Here is a 17,439-nt window from a genome sequence, read left to right as displayed (position 1 = left end):
CTTACTTAAAGGGAAGCCACTTTTTTTCCTTCTGCTATAGTTTCCCTATCAACCTTCTCCTGGTCTTTTCTGGTGCCAGGTATGTAACATACTATGACTACATGCTCGACACCTAGGGCGCTGCTCTTCGTAAAATATTAAACGCTGCTGCAATTTTCAGCTTTCAGTCGTTAGCCAATCAGAGCCAAGTGACATGATGTCTCTCCCCACCACCCCCACCTCTTTTTATATTGAGGCTACTTTAAGCTTATTGCATTTTAAAAGGCTAAACTCACATGTTAAAAATCACTTTGAGATAATCCAGTGAAATTTGATAGCTAACTTGAGCCTGCTCCTTCAAAAAGTCTATGAAGGGGCTATTTTCAGTTGCGGTTTTCAATTATTAAATCTCATTCTAGTCAACACTCTGTTTAGCAAGAACTGCTAACAATGAGACTGAGAAACATAAACAAACATGAACAAATGACCCTTTATTTCATATAGATACAAAGGCAACTGTGAGCAGCAGCCATCTGATGGGCAGTCCAAATTCCTGGGAGGAGGTCAAGTCATGGTAAATGTCATGATGGCTGTTCCAAGCTAAGGTCAGAGAAACTGAGAGATGAGAGAGTGCTAGAGCGAATAAATAACAGTGGTCAGAGCCACACGGTTTCAACGCCACAGCCTGTGTCCCCCGGGGCATGCCCATGCTGTCACCACCAGTTCTACACAGCTACCACCGAGGTTCTCCAAGTCCATTTTGTGCTACTTTGCGTTAGAGGCGGGTCAAGGGAACTACAATCCTGACAAATAGTTGAAACATCCTGATTTTAAAGTTGTAAACTCTGCTCATTGTCTGCCATGGATGTGGCCTTTGGGGCCTCACAAGCGTATCAGGGTAAAGGGCTGACACGTTGGTCTCAGTTTCTGAGTTGATGCTGCTTGAGACAGTGTCTTCTTTTAATATGAGGAAAATCTGCATCAAAAAATTATCTCCAAAACACAACAAAAAAACCAGGTCAGGGCAGTGAGACTCTGGCCATGGCGCTGCCCATCGCAGCCTGTCCCCCGCGTGCGAGGGGGCCGCCTGGAGGCTGTGCGCTCAGGCAGTCACACCTGCACTGGTGCGTGAGACCGGGCAGACTGGCGTGAGAAACACGTCTCCAATACTTGCACTTGTATTAGGGACACATCACATAATCTGTTATTAGCGAAACAGTTTATTAGCTTTAAATATACATCAGTAAATGTTTAAATGTTAGTTTAAGTTTTATGATAAAAAATACTGAACCAAAACATCAGAGAAAATGGAGGCTCAATAGCATGATTTCAATATATTTTCCTGGATAGATTTTTTTTTAAAGCACATGATCTAAGAACAAAAGCTTCCTAAAATCAATTTTTAAAACTCAGTTGTTTTTTGATGAGACCCAGAAAAACTGGAGCTCACAGAATGATGGCACAATGTGGGCAGTAAAAGAGTAAGCAATGGGGAAAAATAGATTTTAATATCAAGTGTAACATCGACTGCTTGGTTTTGTTTGTTTTTGTTTCAGTCTATTGAAGGCAGGCCTATCTCTCTGCAACCTTGCAGATAAATCCTAGTGTTTTAGCTCTAAGAAAGCTTTAAGAGTTCAGATATACAGATAAGCCAATTTTTAAAAACCCTTTTCTTACAGTATTTTAAAGGCTTTTGAAGCATAATATAAATCTTTAAAATTCCTATCACCCACATTTTAAGAAATAAATCTATACTTTAATAAGGCACTCTTAAGATATAAAACAGTTCTGAAAACAATTATATTCTATGCAAGGGCTAACCCCTTCCTTTGCCACAGGGACAGGGCGGGCTGTCTTCCTGAATCTAGTCCATTTGTCCCCAACACAAATGAGCAGGCACCAGACGGTCCTGAATTACCCAAAGAGCTGAATCTTACCCGTGGGACTCTCCCACCCACTGATGAGTTACTCTGACAGAACTGTCCAAGGGTAAGGGTGAGACTGAAAACCAATACCTCCCTTTCCTAGGCATGTTTCCTCTGCACATAGGACAGTGACTTTTATTAGCTTCTGCCCATAAAGGAGAACAAAACGGAAGAGGACCAATGATCCCCTGTGTCCTTCAATTTTCCTGATGGGACAGAAACATAAACTTCACTTTTAATTGGAAACCTAGTAACTATAGAAAACCCTACATTTTGATTGTGTCTCATATGTGCTTATGTTGTTGGTGCTAACAGCTTCTATTTCTAAATAGCAAGAATTCAAACCCCACCATCCCTATTGCTAATTAACACAACACCAAAGCCTACAATATGGTAATGCAACCTCGGAGCCCAACACAGACTTTAGCGGAGTTTCCACTCTTTCTTAAGTGACAGAAGAAAATGAAGGAACAGGAAGGGCCAGACTAAGCCTAAAATACAATTTCACAATGAAAAAAGGGTAATAAATGCCCCCTCAAAGTGGGAGGAGTTAGGAATGTGGCCCTGGGAGTCTGTCAAACTGAGGCATTACTTGTGGGCTGGGCCTTTGAGAGGCCCTGGGAAGGTAGCCAGGGGGAGCGTCTTTCCTTCATCCTTCTGGGCCGGCAGCAAGTGGTCGACTATTTCCCGTAGAACTTTTTGTTGAGGAGGAAGATCAGAAGGTTGACGTTTACTTTCGCTCTATCGAATAATTTCATGACTGCAACGCCCTCATATTGGAGCTGCAGCAGGTCCTGTTCAAAAAAACATTCTGATAGTTAATCAAGTCTGTGGATTAAGGAAGGACGTGATGTGGGCAGGGGTCCCCGTGAGAGGCGTGCCTTGTATGCCAGCTGTGAAGAGGGGTGAGAACTGAGCCCCCAACGGTGGGACCGCCCAGTGCACAACCATCCTGAGAGCCCGAAGAAGAGGGCATGCTGGCCAAGCGAATTTTCTGGCACATCTGAAGTTAAGAAGTCAGGGGGTTCGTATCAAAACACACAGAGGAATAAAGAACGAAAGAACACAGGGGTCTAGAAGCAGCAGGCTCGCCTCACACACACGCGGTCTCCGCTCGGGGAGCCACACCGGCGCGCCTCCGGTCTGGCTGAGGGACAGGGCCCCCGAGAAGACGCACGCATTTCCCTCCCTGATGAAATGCACTCATCACCGGAAACAAGTCAAGGCCAGTGATGTCATCTCAAAAAAGCTACTGCAGTTTTAACTTCTGTTTCACATGAGAAAGCATTTAGTCGGAAGCCAATGGAGAAAAAGAGGACTAAATATTTTTCGGTGCCTGCTGCGAGCTCGAGCGGATAAGCACGTCATACAGAGCCTCTTTAAGTCCTGATAAAAATCCTTCCAGGTGTGACTGTCCTGCATTTAACGCTGAGGCTCACGGGTATCAGGACTCACCCAACAGCAGAGCCGGATGGGGTGAATCTGGGTCCTACTGCAAGGCCCCTGCTTTTCCCCTGCTCTCCACGGTCCAGAGCAAATGTAGGAAATCTGGGTGGTCTCGCCCCTCAACTTTAGAAAAGGGGTGATGAGAAAGCAAGAGGCAAAGCGTTTAAAAGGAGCCCAAAAGTTCGACCAATTCATCGTCTGGAAAATCCTAGGAGCTCCCCGAGGACGAGGACCAAGGGAACCCCTCCCACCTGCAGTCACTCCCTCTGCAGCGATTTGTGCAGGGACGGAAGCAGGAGCTGAGGCGGACTGGGCGGCCCCTGAGAACCTGGTGAAACGAAGGCGACAGCAGCGTCTTTCCGTGGAGGCCCCTGAGGTGGTCGTGTGCAGCACAGAGCCGCTTCACACGTTCAGCCAACACGTTTTGAAGGTCTACTAGCTACTGAGAAGGAAACAAAGAAATACTACCTGTCCTTAAGGAGCTCAGTTTGGGGATGAGAGGAAACTAAGTCAACCCTCCAGCAGACAGAGGCCGTCTCCACAGGCCATGGAAGCCGAGGAGAAACCGGCTGTGGCTTGGCTGGCTGGGGAGATTTTAGGGGTGGTAACACACATTACGCAGTAACGACAGGGGAATAAAGGAGGGAGAAGCGCCCCCAATTAAGGGAGAGCAGCAGGTGCAAAAGCCCAGGGCATGTTCAGAGAGGCAGCAGGCCAGTGGAGGAGTGCAGAGCATGGAACAGCAGAGGGTGACACGGGCGCTGTGCGCACAGAGCTAAAGGGGTCTGGGTGCTACCTAGGAGTCCTTGATGCCTGATACTTTTTTTTTTTTTTTTTTGCTATTATTAATCTACAATTACATGAAGAACACTATGTTTGCCAGGCTCCCCTCCCTCACCAAGTCCCCCCCCACACTCCACTACAGTCACTGTCCATCAGCATAGCAAGATGCTGTATAATCACCACCTGTCTTCTCGGTGATACTTTTTAGTGCATAAACATTCCAGATAGTTCATAATAAAATTTAAGGACTACACTATAAAACGATTCTTTCAAAAAAGTCAAAATGGAATTCCATTTACAAAGATGCAATTTACACACACCTTTTCCAAAATACACCTTTAAGCCCTTATATCAAATCAAAATCACAATTTTGTATTTTCAAGACTTACACTTAAGCTTTTGCTGAAGTCCAAGGTATGAGCTCAATTTAGTGGCAATATGAAGTGGCGCCTTCAGGCAATGCTTGTTGAAGATTTACACATCTGCAAAAGCTCTCCAGTGACAGACCAGACACACACAGACCCTCAGCCCCCACTCCCCAGCGGGGAGCCCAGCCCACTGCTGAATGCGCGTCGCTTTCCCCAGACGATCTCCCCCTTTCGCCTACTCTCCTACCCGGGACGCAGAGCTCTCAGCTCTGCCTGGCGCGCACCCACCTGGTAATGCAACATAAACGTCTCCATTTGGACTCCCATGAATTTGGCTTTCACTTCAAAGTCTCCAACTTCTTCTGTTGGATTGATTTCAAAGATAACGTTTTTAAACCTGTTGAAACATAACATCATAAGGGTGTGACTTTTATGCTCTCATTATAATAATATTTTGTGAAATGTGGACAGGAGATGAGTGATATCTTCTAGAATGAATAGGGGTATAAAATAAATTTGCAAAGCACATCTGCAGATGAGCAGCATGGGACGGCTGCACTAGGCGCCGTCTGCTTTAGGGCTCGGGGGGAGAATGGCAGCCTCTCCCCGTGGCACCCGTATTCCGCTGCAAGAGGAACCCCTGAGGGACGCCGCAAGTGGCCTCAAAAGGGATGATGTCAGAGGGATCCTGCTGGTCCTCCGTGTGGCCACTGCTGAGGCCTAAAAACAAAAGGAGAATCCGGAGGAGACTGGGCTGGAGGAGAGAGGGGAAGGGTGCGCGCGAGGAGGTGCATGTCTGAGGGCCGGCAAAACTGAGTAAGTCAACAAAAGGGGGTCGGAACAAAAAAAAACAAGCGAGCAGGTTTTCTGCAAAGAGTAGGTGCTACTTAAGAAAATACTTCAGGTGTCGCTCATTCTCAACATGTTACCTGTCCAGAAATTTTAAAAGCACCAGAAGAAAGTGGGAACATGCTGTTCCTCAGGTGGTCAAAGGACCTCACCTAAGATTTCTAGAACTCACCTACAGAGTGAACTTACCTATTATGAACAGAGCTGAGAACCACCAAGGATGCAAAAGAGGCCGCAGAGCAGCACGAGGCAGCACCAGGTCTCTGCACCAAAGCACAGGCCCCTTCCTCAACAGGGGGCCTCGCAGGTTAGTCCTTAAGGACGTTTATTTACGTACAAAATCCTTTTATTTTAACTGATTTGGTTTGTTACCTAGTTTCTAAACCCCACAGGGGCAAATTTAGAAAGAAGTATGAGAGACAAATAATGATAAGCCCTTACATAGCAGTGGAAAATAATGACAAAAGGAAAGGAAAGAGATAATAAATATTATGAAACAGATTTGAAAAATGCATGAAATGTTCAACCAAAAAAATCCTCAAAAAGACAGAGGTCCCTAATTGTGAAAATGACCAAAGAAAATATAAATAAGAATGATTTAAAACACACAAAAAACACAATCAGAATTCTAAGAAATGCAAAATTTTAAAATGAGATATTATTTTTAAACTATTAAATTCAAAAGCATCAAAAACAACAAGCAAGTGGTCAACGATGGCAAGGAAGTAGTGAAATAAGTAAGCACTTCCCCTCACATTTCAGACACTACTAGAAAATCCTTTGGCAGTTATATGATGCAGCAATCTCACGTCCAGTTATATACCAAAAAGACTTGAAAGCAGGGTCCTGAAAAGTATTTACACTTCCGTGTTCACAGCATTTGCATTTCACAACAGCAAAGAGGTGGAAGCAACCCAAGTGTCCAACAACAGACAAAAGGATAAACAAAATGTGGTCCATACATACAATGGAGTATCATAGTGCCTTAAAAAGGAAAGAAATCTGTCACATGTTACAACATGGACGAGCCATGCAGACATCATGCTAAAGGAAATAAGCCAGCCACAACAAGACAAGTATTCCATGATTCCACTTTTATGAGGTTCACAGAGTAGTCAAGTTCACAGAGGGACAGACAGCAAGTAGAATAGTGGTTGCCTGGGGCTGGGGGAAGGGAAAACAGGGAGTCATTGTTTAACAGGTATAGAGTTGCAGTTTTGCAAGATGGAACGGTTCTGAAAATCTGTTGCACGACAATGTAATGTACTTACCACTACTTAACTGTACACTTAAAAAATGGTGAGGATGGTAAATTTTGTTTTGTGTTTTTTTATAACAAATAAATTATTTTTATATTCTGACTAGAAATTCCATTTTTAGGCATCTATCATAAAAAAGTAATCAGAGATAGGATCAAAGATTTACATATAAAGGTGTTACCACTGTGTAATAATGTAAAAAGTAAAAACTTAAATGTTGCACAACAGGTGAGTGGTGATATTTTAACTACAATATTACATGGGCATTAAAAAGGATGCTTTCAAAGAATGTGAAAAATGCTTACTGATATGTTATTTGAAAAAAGTTGGATGCATGACTAAATAGTATCATCCCAATTCATGTTAAGAAAACAGCAGGCAGTTTGGGGAGTATAACAATGAAGCAAAACTGAAGGAACAAAATAGCAGCAGACTCAGAGACTCCAAGAATGAACTAGTGGTTACCAAAGGGGAGGGGCGTGGGAGGGGCGTGGGAGGGCGGGTGGGGAGGGAGGGAGAAGGGGACTGAGGGGTATTTAGTACACATAGTGTAGGGGTCACCGGGGGAACAGTGTAGCACAGAGAAGGCACATAGTGGATCTGTGGCATCTTGCTGCACTGATGGACAGTGACTGCATTGGGGTACGGGAGGGGACTTGATAATATGGGTAAATGTAGTACCCACATTATTTTTTCATGTGAAACCTTCATAAGAGTGTATATCAACCATACCTTAATAATAATAAAAAAAGAAAACAGTAGGCAGATAGATAATAAGCAGGTGGTGAGATAATTTTTATGTAAACAGATGCATAGAAGAAAATACACTAAAATGATTTCAGTGGTTATTTTTGGCTTGTAGGATTACAGGTATTTTATCTTCATGCATTACAGTATTTTCAAAGTTCAATAATGAATATATATTATTTTAAAATTAGGAAAATACAAAAATTTCTTTAAAAACAGATTTGTTTTGATTTTTAAATGACCCAAGAATAGGAAGTGTGGCTGCCTGAGATCACAGGGCTGGCTGGGCAGGTACTCGGTGAGCGTCTGCTAATACAGCTAGGCCGAAGCCCAGGGGGCACGGTCAGGTCAGGCCACAGCCTCGTGCAACGCGAGCTGCGCTTCTCAGAAAAGAAAACGAGGGCAAGTCCCCAGCTCCTAGCCTCAGTGGAATAAAGTAAACTCCTCTTCTTGTTGTTATCCTTATTTATACTCTTGATGTAGACACAAAAGAGACGGAATGGCTTCCCGTGTTAAAGTGGAAAAGTTAAACGAGGGCCACACCAGCAGGTGTGACGTCCTGACACAAATGTCCGCAGACAAGGAAAAGAAATACCTCCCCTCGTACAGCAAATGAACTCTGAGTAGTAGGCCTGATTCTAACAGAAATATAAAAATGACCCCAGAGAAGAGAAATAAAGGCAATGAAATAAAGAAGTGATAAATGCAGAAATTAAAAAAGTGAACATATAGAACAAAGTAAAGAAGCAAATACCCACTGGCTGACTTGCAGGTCTTCAATTTCCAGAAGAACTCCTTTTTCATGCAGTCTTGCTGCTGTGTATTTCAGAGAAATCTTTTTGCTTTTCTTTCCTTTCATTTCCCTAGGCTTTTTGGAGACCCTGCAGAAATAACATCGGTCACTTTCTAGAAATAATTGCCTACTTCGAGTTTGTTGGTAATTCAAAGACAGGAGGCCAGAAAACAAAATCCCCACACACAAGCATAGGTAACATATCAATTCTAAAACGGCAAATAAATGTTAGGATTAGACTAAGCAATCTCTCTGCAAAACAGGGGAAACGTTACTAAATTGCTTTTGTCTTTGAATTACATTTGAGAACACACCATGAATGTGACAGTGTCTTAATCTTCTGACGTCCCTCTCGGCATCTGAGCACCTGGAAGCGTGAGGGCTTCTACCACCAGCGTGGGGACCTGTACTGAACCCCAGGGGAACCACTTGAAGCCCCATGGCTGGGAGAAAAACAATAAAAATCTAAGAATAAGTAATTTTTAGAAGAGTTTTAAGCCACTGTAGCGATTATAGGAAAGTGGGAACAAGGAAAAAGAAACAGACGTAAGGAAGTATTGGGCCAATTATGGCAAGAAATGTTAAGAAAAGCAAGGGAAGGACAGAGATAAAGGAGAACCAGGGCCCGGGGGAACCAGGGGGAGGGTCTCAAGAAATGGAGCAGCAGTGTCAGTGTGAGTGTGAAAGGGAATGACGCCTATGAAAGGCGACTGAAGTATCTATCAAAATTATAATTGTACGAAACTTTTTTGTTTTTTGAGAGGGCATCTCTCATATTTATTGATCAAATGGTTGTTAACAACAATAAAATTCTGTATAGGGGACTCAATGCACAGTCATTAATCGACCCCAAGCCTAATTCTCGTCAGTCTCCAATCTTCTGAAGCATAACGAACAGGTTCTTACATGGTGAACAAGTTCTTACATAGTGAATAAGTTCTTACATGGTGAACAGTGCAAGGGCAGTCATCACAGAAACTTTCGGTTTTGATCACGCATCATGAACTATAAACAATCAGGTCAATTATGATTATTCGTTTGATTTCTATACTTGATTTATATGTGAATCCCACATTTCTCCCTTATTATTATTATTATTATTATTATTATTTTTAAATAAAATGCTGAAGTGGTAGGTAGATGCAAGATAAAGGTAGAAAACATCGTTTAGTGCTGTAAGAGGGCAAATGTAGATGATCAGGTGTGTGTCTATGGACTAAGTATTAATCCACGCTAGACAAGGGCAACAAGACATCCACGGATGCAGGAGATTTCTCTCAAAACGGTTGGGGGGGGTGGTGAGGTTCTAAGCCTCCCCTCTGTTGGTCCCCAATTTCTCACCTGATGGCCCCCCTGCGACTGTGCCTGTCTTAGGTTGTTCCTCCCTTGAGGAATCTTACCCGTCTCTGGCTAACCAGTCATCTTCCGGGGCCATACAGGGAAATGTGAAGTTGGCAAGTGAGAGAGAAGCCATATTGTTTGAAAAGGTTAGCTTTTTACTTTTTTGCAGATTTATGCCCTGTGGCTTCTATGCCCAGCATTTGTCTTGAGGTATCTTTACCACTTGGAGGAATTATGATACTCGGTAATTTCGATATGAGGCATGAATTCTACTTAGGGGTTGTAATTATGAAGGAAGAAGAGAAGCTATAGAGGTAGCAGACGGAAGAAAACATGGGAAGATTGATTATTTCTTTGACATATCTTCTTGAATTGTATGAAACTTTTGACGTAGAAATTCCATTTCTAGGAATTTATCTTTAAAAATATGCCCACATTTACAAAATGACATATGTACAAGAGGCTGTATGTTGCAGACTTTTTTATAAGTAACCAGAACAGTGTAAACATCTAGCAATGGAGTATTGATTACATTAACTGTACAAGCTACAAGTGGAATACCATGCAGCCATTTAAAAACAACCAACCAACCAAGAACCTAGATCAGTCTGCTCAGAAGGCACAGAAGGCACGTCAACTCCGTGGAATAAGTACACCTAATAACTAGATCTTGGTTCCTAAATACCATTCTTCAATAAAAGGAACCAGGGATAGTTGGAGAAGTAACTATTTTAAGCCTGGGGAGGGGAAGGTACAAGTTGAACCAGTAACACCGTGTGCCTTTAAGTCAGGAAACGCTCAAAGCATGATGGGGACACGTCAAAAGGAGCCAGCTCTGCAAGCTGGGTGACACGAACCTGATTCTTACCATCACATCAGCCCCGCCTCACTCCAGAAGTCTCCACATAGAGATAAAGACAGAGTGTGCAGGCAGGAGAGCAGCAGGCCAGGGAGAGTGGAAGTTGATGTGCTAAAATGTTTAAGACAGGTGAATCTATGGGTGTTTATTGCTCTATTCACTTAACCTTTCTGAGAAGTAAAAATTCTTACAATGAAAAGTTAGGAATAAGAAACAAACTAACCCTACAATGGAGAATCTGCACATATCCCCTCACCTTTCCAGGCCTTCAGTTTCCCTCCCTGCAAAATGGGTATACTGATGGCTTGTGGCCAGCACTAGGAAAGCCGCATCAGACTTTTCTTGGCAGCCAAGAAAAAGTCAAGAGTCTGGGATCCCATCCCCTGAAGGTATATATAGAGGCCAGATAACTGCAATGTTTCTAATATTCCTTAAGTGATTTTGAGGTACATCTAGGTTTGGGGACTGCTAGATAATCTCCTTTCATGAATTCTTTAATTTCTAGAGCCAGAACGTAGTTTGGAAAATGGGATGCTTAGAAATCCCACACACATTATTTATTTACATCATACAGTAACAAATCGAACTAGGAAATTATGCAAATGATTAGAAACAAACTAAAGAACTAATACAATAAACTGATCCAGTTATGTTTACAGTGAAAATTTCCATGTCACTACAGTTGCCTGCACTTCTTTTCCCAACACTGAGTCTTTAAAAAAAGTACTCACTTGCCCCTGCTGGCTAAGTTGTCCAAGCAGGTTTTGATGTAGCTTTTATAGTAATCCACCTGCTCTCCATAAAACGTGGACTTGGAGTTCAGAGCAGCGTACGTTTGTTGCAATTTCACCAGTTCAGCCTTTCTTCTCTGCCGGTATCTCCGCTGATTCCGAATATCCTGAGACACAATTATTAAAATTAGGAAAATGGTAGACACATGTGCTTCTTGAATCATTACCACTAGAACTGAGCAGGGCTTAACTTTGCCTTACATGACCACACATTCTAATAGGAAGGAATTTATATTTAAAAATTAACAAAGAAACTCAGATCTCATTTTTTCCCCCCGTTTGTATTTCCTAGAGGTAGGAAATGTGTGTTTTACAGACTTATACATTCTTAGAATTTACTTGTGAATCTGGCTCAAACCTCAATGGCTCAAATGTTGTCAGGAGAGGGAGAAAAAGATAATTTTAATACATCAATCACCAAGCTTCTAGATCCGCATGGGTGTTTCCTTAGTACAACAGCAGAAAACACCTAAATTCTCAGCCTGCACCAAGGCCCCTTACTTGAGAAGATTTACACAAATCAAGGCTTTGATGATCAATTTGATGTGAATTTATATTTCACTGTAAGTCATTAAAAAAATCTGGAAGGATTCTTTAAAGGCAGAGACCATCTGAGACACAGGGGGCTCTAACAAGGTCTTCACCCTATTGACCCAGGCCATAGAGTAAGTCTTCAAAGGGAGGGGAAGGCTCTCACGCTGAGGGAGTCAGACATGACTCCCCAGAAAAGAGGACACTAATCTGCCATGAACCAGAAACCTCCGGGACGGCTTTAAAGATGGCTGGACCATCGCTGCCCCCAAAGGCAGTACCCTGGCAATGTCGTTGATCAGCTCCTGGTATCTGTTCTTTGGGTCCACCGTCCCGAGCTCTGTTAGCTTCTTCAAGCCCAACTGGATCTTCTCCTTCTTCTCCTGAAGACTAAGGTTGCTGTCTTCCTTTACAGATTTGGACTTTTTCATCTTGTCAGGAGTTTTGGCATCCCGGATAGCACGCCTTTGCATGGCCCTCTGATGCTCTGCTTCCTAAAGATGAAAAGCAGCAGTTCCTGGCAAGTCCACCACGCCGACCTGAGTGATCTGAGATACCCACACCTGAATTTATACAGCTCTCAAACTCCACTCTGGAAACCGAGGGGGTAACAAACTCAACTCCTGACCACTGACGGAGAAACTGCATGAAGCAGAGGCAGATACATTTTCTCCCAGAAGAGATTATTACATCTAGGAAATCACAGGCTTCTCAACTAGACTGTCAGGTACGGTTAGGAGCTTGGGCACTACTGGTGACAAAATCCCTTGCTTTTTCCCTCTCAAATTTTGACACGTGTAAGCCACTTAATTTTATTTGAAACACAGCCTATGAATGTTACAACTGCACCAAGGCAAGCCCAGTGCTCAGTGAGTTCTTGCTGATCCTTTTAGCCACCGTGTCCAGGGAAATCATGCTCTAGCCTTTCCTCTGCTGTCAACCATCCTACAAACATCTGTTTACTTCCCCACCGCATATTCAGAGCTTGAAGAGCACCGAAACAGAGGCGGTGACAACTGCAACACCCTCTGCTATGGCCCCCTCACCCTCTTCTTTCAGTCCTTTCATCTGCACCTACTGCTCTCAGAGCCAAGCACCACTGCCTCCACCCCAAACCCAGTGCCTTCTCTCAGCTGTCACCTTGCCCGGCCTGTCTGCATTCTCTCCGCGCCCTACGCAGGTTTGGTACCTACAGGGGACTCAGGGTCATTTCTCTGTAACCATTCACCCTCAGTACTTCAATGATCCCCTCTATGCTGACGGATCCCGAATCTTTGCAGCTAAGGCTCTGGTACCATGTTTTGAACTATTTGTGCTGAATGTTTATATTTGGAATGGCTTTTAACTCCTCCCAAACTGGAGAAATTCCCTTTCCCAATATTCAGTTTTCTCCTAATTGACTCTTAAACAACATAGGTTTGAACTATGTGGGTCCACTTTACAGGTGGTTTTTTCAGTTGATGCTATACAGCACTATATTTTCCCTTATGGTTTTCTTATAATTTTCTCTTCTTCTAGCTTACTTTATTGTAGGAATACAGTATATAATACATATAAAATACAAAAAATATGTTAATCGACTATTCATGTTATCGGTAAGGCTCCCAGGCACAGTAGGCTACTAGTAGTTAAGTTTTAGGGGAGTGGAAAGTCATACACAGGCGTCTGACTGCACGGGGGTCAGTGCCCCTCACCACTCCACTGCTCAAGGGCCAACGAACATGCAAAGAGCAGATCTGGGGAGTCAGAGCAGAGGCGCCATCTGGTTCTGCCACTACAAACAGATGACCCTGGGCAAATTATTTAACCTCTAAAGGTCTTAGTTTCCTTACCTAAAATGAGGATGAAACTCAGCTCTTAGGGGGAGTACAAGGATTAAATGAAAGAACAGAGGTGGAAGCCCTGAACTAACAGTAGGTTACGGTTAAAGACTGGCTCCTCCTTCCCTGCTCAAAGCTCCTAGTCTAAAGGAGGGGCAGTTACTGTTTTCGCCTCTTTTCTTGTCTCTCATGCACACCTATTCAGTAATCAATCACAGCATCGAAAAGCTAAGAATTCACTTACAACAGCGGCTTTCAAATAGTCCTGTGGGCATCCTTAAGGGTTTTCCAGTGGCACTGAAGCCCTAGAGGGTGGGATCCCAGAGCCCCACTCCTGGCCTACCAGAGCAGCTCCCACTTTACCTGCTTTATATAGTGGGCCTCTCAGTAAACTGTCACTTAAAGGACTTCTATGCTCAAAATTTGAAAACATATGACCTTCTTTTCTTATTTTACCAATGTGAAACAGGGGCCTGAAACATGGAGTGACTCGTACATCCCTTCCTGCTGCCAGGCCAACCCCCACCCAGCAGGGACAAGACCTATCACATACGTAGCTGACTCAGCCACCATCTGCTATGATAGCCAAATTAATCAGTATCAAAGGGCCCCAAAGGCTACAAAGGCTCTGCACTCCTTATCTCGGTGCCAAACTCCTGTCCAGGTTGCGGGCTCTACGTAATGTGTTCTCATGTTCTATTTCTCACTACTCAGCCTCACTCACACCTCCAATCTCTATAGGTGTGGCCACTTCATGCCCTTCCCTCCGCTGCGCCTCTGCCTGTGGGCCCCCTGCCCATCTAACAGCGCCCCTGCATCCCGCCCACTCGCCCCAAGTGTGACTCAGTCCGCTTCTTGATGCTTTGCTTCCTCACTGGCCTCCTTCCTGAACCTCTGGCATTTTTACAGCCAATTCTGGTTAATTTTTAATGGTTTTCTAAATTGTTTCAGATATATATACATCTCATTCACCACTTATATCACGAGTTGAGTTCACGATCCATATTCTGTACTTTTCTTCTACTCACCAAGGCAAAGGCACCTACGAGATTCTGCGTGACATCGGATTAATTCCCGAGCAGCCTCACGGACCGCCTCAGGTCACAGCGGAACACACGTATACTGAGCAGAAGCCCTAAGGACATCTGCCTCTGGATTTAGGGGCCAACAACCTTTTTCAACAAGCCTGAACGCGCCCCCCGCCCAGGTTACTGCCTCTTCTCATCTGTATCCCACTTCCTCAACCGTGTCATGCACCTACCACAGAGGCACCTATGTGCTTTATTATGGTGGACATCAAACCCCTACATTTTACCTGTTCGCTAGTGGCTGGTGTTTCCAGGATTTCTGTCAAGGTCTCTCCTGGCTGGAACCTGATGACATCCACAATTAAACGTTTCGTGCTGAAGGGAGATGGAGGAAGCATTTAAACACAGACAGGGGTCCCACTTCCTCTCAAATGAGCCTAAGCAGCAATACAAACACCACCTCGCAGAGGTTCCTGGGCAGCTGCCAACTCAAGGTGCTCAGGCTTATGTGTGGAACTCTGAGTGGGTGCCAAGGCTGGGACTTCTGACATGCAAGTTTCACTTTAGCATCTTATCAGCTAAAAAGGCTGGTAAGTCCTGTGCCAAGTATAATATATGAGGTGACCGAAATTACAACAGGCTTAAAGGTCAAGACGACCATCTCAGGTGTGAACAGGCAGACCTGTTCACCAAGCCAAGGAATCATTAGATTCCATTCGCTTCTTTCTTCCCGCGCACAATGCTCACTTCAGCAAGATAGTCCGAGCATCCATTTCTGCATTTTCATCTCCGGGCACATCAAACTTGTTGGTCAACGTGAGGGATACTTCTGTCTTCGCCAGTGCCTCCTTATTTGCATCACTTAAATTGCCAGAGCTTTCTCCTAAAGTTTTGGGAAGGCAGAAATAATCAATATAAGAAAGAGAGGAGATGTTAATGCAAGTAAAAGATAACGCAAATCTAAGACACTTGAATAAGCCAACAAGCACATGGTGGCAAGGACATCCTTCCCTGGGAAAGAACATAGATGCCAAAGGACACAGGCAAAGGGGCCCCACTGAAATGACTGTGTGTCATAATGTGTAACAAAGCATTTCAACACTATAATACTACAATTCTCAAAATACTCTGTCCATTTCTTTTACAGGACTTACAATTTCTAATTACATGATTATGTGAATATACATTTAAAACGATCTCTTCCACTCGATTTGAATTCCTCACAGGAAGGGATTCAGATCTGCTTTCTTCCCCAGTGTGTATGCAGAGCCTGAACAGTGCAGAAGCAGAGGACGTGACGATCACAGCACTGCTCTGCCATGGTCCCCCCTCCGAGCTCCCGGGCAGATAAGTGAGAACTTCACCTATCAGGGACTCGATGGTGGGCACCTCGCCAAGGTCATCCAGCAGTTCATGGATCGGATCATTGTGCTCCGGAGCGATGGCATCCTGGTGATCTAACAGGAGCTGCACCAGACACCCAGGGATCAATTCCATGCACACACGCCACCCAGGAGCCCCGTCCCCACCCACCATGCCGAGCACAAAGGTGGGTAACAAAGCTCCTACGACCGAAGAACTGCCAAGCCGACCTCAGCGAACCGACCCCGCCAGCAGCACAAAGCCTCACACGGGCCTCTGCTCATGACTTATGCTGTGCTGTATGGAGAGGAGGCACAGCTGTTCTCTCAACCTCACAGACATAGGGATTTAAATACCCCGTGCGTGAGAAAGAAAAACGAAACCCATAGACTTCAATATCCAAAGTCACCAATGTACTCTGCAACCAGTTCAAATTTTCACTTCATTTTCCTTCAATTCATACTTCTACTTCATGTTTCCAGTGTACAGTATCTTATAGTTCAGAGAAAAATGCACCAGGTCAATGTTACTCTCGCAGGGGCACTCAAGCACGGCCTTTAAGAGGCTATTATCCTAGGTAACTTCCTCAGAAACGACAACACCTGAAATCCCATTCATATTTTATTTCCTCATTTCCTGTTCTACATGCCCTACCCCCACCATCCAAGGGCAAAGGAATTAATTATACAAGTTTGTGGGGTGGGAAGGAGTATCCAAGGGGAAAACCACTGCAAGGAAGCAGAGGAAAAGGCCGGCCCTTAGATCATGTGAGAAAACTACACAGAGGGCCTGGGTGAAAAAAGGGGCGGTGGAAACGGTGCTTTATCAAGTCCCTAAATCAGCGCTCCCAGCAGAGATCCTGAGGCACCCCATCCCGTGGAGTTTCTGATTCGGCAGGCCCGTGTGGGGTTCAGGACCCTCAGTTTTAACAAAGAGCCCAGATGATTCTGATGCAGGTGGCCTGAGGATCGGTTCGAGAAACTCAGCGGTAGAAATTGCTAATAGCAAAGGAAGAGAAACAAGCGGATGTGATGTCACTGGAAGGTGAAGCATCCGGCTTCCAGAGATGGTAGGGAGCAGCCAGGGGAAGTAGCTAGAGGCAGAACAATACAATTAAGTAATGAAAGAAAATTACTTACAGTATGGGTGTTGACGATTTCCCCAATGGAAATGTAGATCACTGGTTTGGTGAGGGTCACTAAATCGGAGTACTCATCCACATTGAATTTATCCTGGAGCTCGGGGACATCACAAGCAGCTTGGAAAAACCGTCTGAAAACAAACAGAAGGGGCCGGATCCCAACAGTGACAGGTGTGTGGAAAGTCGGTGAGAAGATATCCACAAACCTCTGGGGCAGTGAGTTCAAACAGAAACTAGTCACCACAGTCCTAGAGAAACGGTTGCATGTTCGCTGTGTTTCACAGCCTTGGGATGCTGGTTCTAATAAGCTACCACAAGACTCGCTCAACCGTAACTTACAACAGTCTTCAAACACCTGTGCCCTTAGAAGAACCAACTTTCTCTCTAAGGTAACTGCCCTACTCTCGCAACTGAGCG

The 17,439-nt window shown here is 44.3% G+C and overlaps 1 protein-coding gene across 1 annotated transcript in view; it reads right to left on the bottom strand.

Annotated features, from left to right (window-relative positions):
• Positions 1-455: 455 nt before the first annotated feature.
• Positions 456-17,439, bottom strand: part of IQGAP1 (IQ motif containing GTPase activating protein 1) — a 90,937-nt gene continuing 73,953 nt past the window's right edge. Inside the window, exons 30-38 of the mRNA XM_073227103.1 lie at positions 17,021-17,153; positions 15,884-15,986; positions 15,267-15,402; positions 14,807-14,894; positions 11,953-12,165; positions 11,081-11,247; positions 8,115-8,237; positions 4,790-4,898; positions 456-2,698 (exon numbers count right to left, since the gene is read on the bottom strand). Of these exons, the coding sequence (XP_073083204.1) occupies positions 2,585-2,698; positions 4,790-4,898; positions 8,115-8,237; positions 11,081-11,247; positions 11,953-12,165; positions 14,807-14,894; positions 15,267-15,402; positions 15,884-15,986; positions 17,021-17,153 (1,186 nt within the window). The 3' untranslated portion in view covers positions 456-2,584. The remainder of the gene's footprint in view (positions 2,699-4,789; positions 4,899-8,114; positions 8,238-11,080; positions 11,248-11,952; positions 12,166-14,806; positions 14,895-15,266; positions 15,403-15,883; positions 15,987-17,020; positions 17,154-17,439) is intronic.

Source organism: Manis javanica, chromosome 18 (genome assembly GCF_040802235.1).
Source record: "Manis javanica isolate MJ-LG chromosome 18, MJ_LKY, whole genome shotgun sequence".
Classification (NCBI taxonomy): domain Eukaryota; kingdom Metazoa; phylum Chordata; class Mammalia; order Pholidota; family Manidae; genus Manis; species Manis javanica.
The sequence above is the reverse complement of the archived record's forward strand: the minus strand, read 5'-3'. Positions and strand labels throughout refer to the sequence as shown.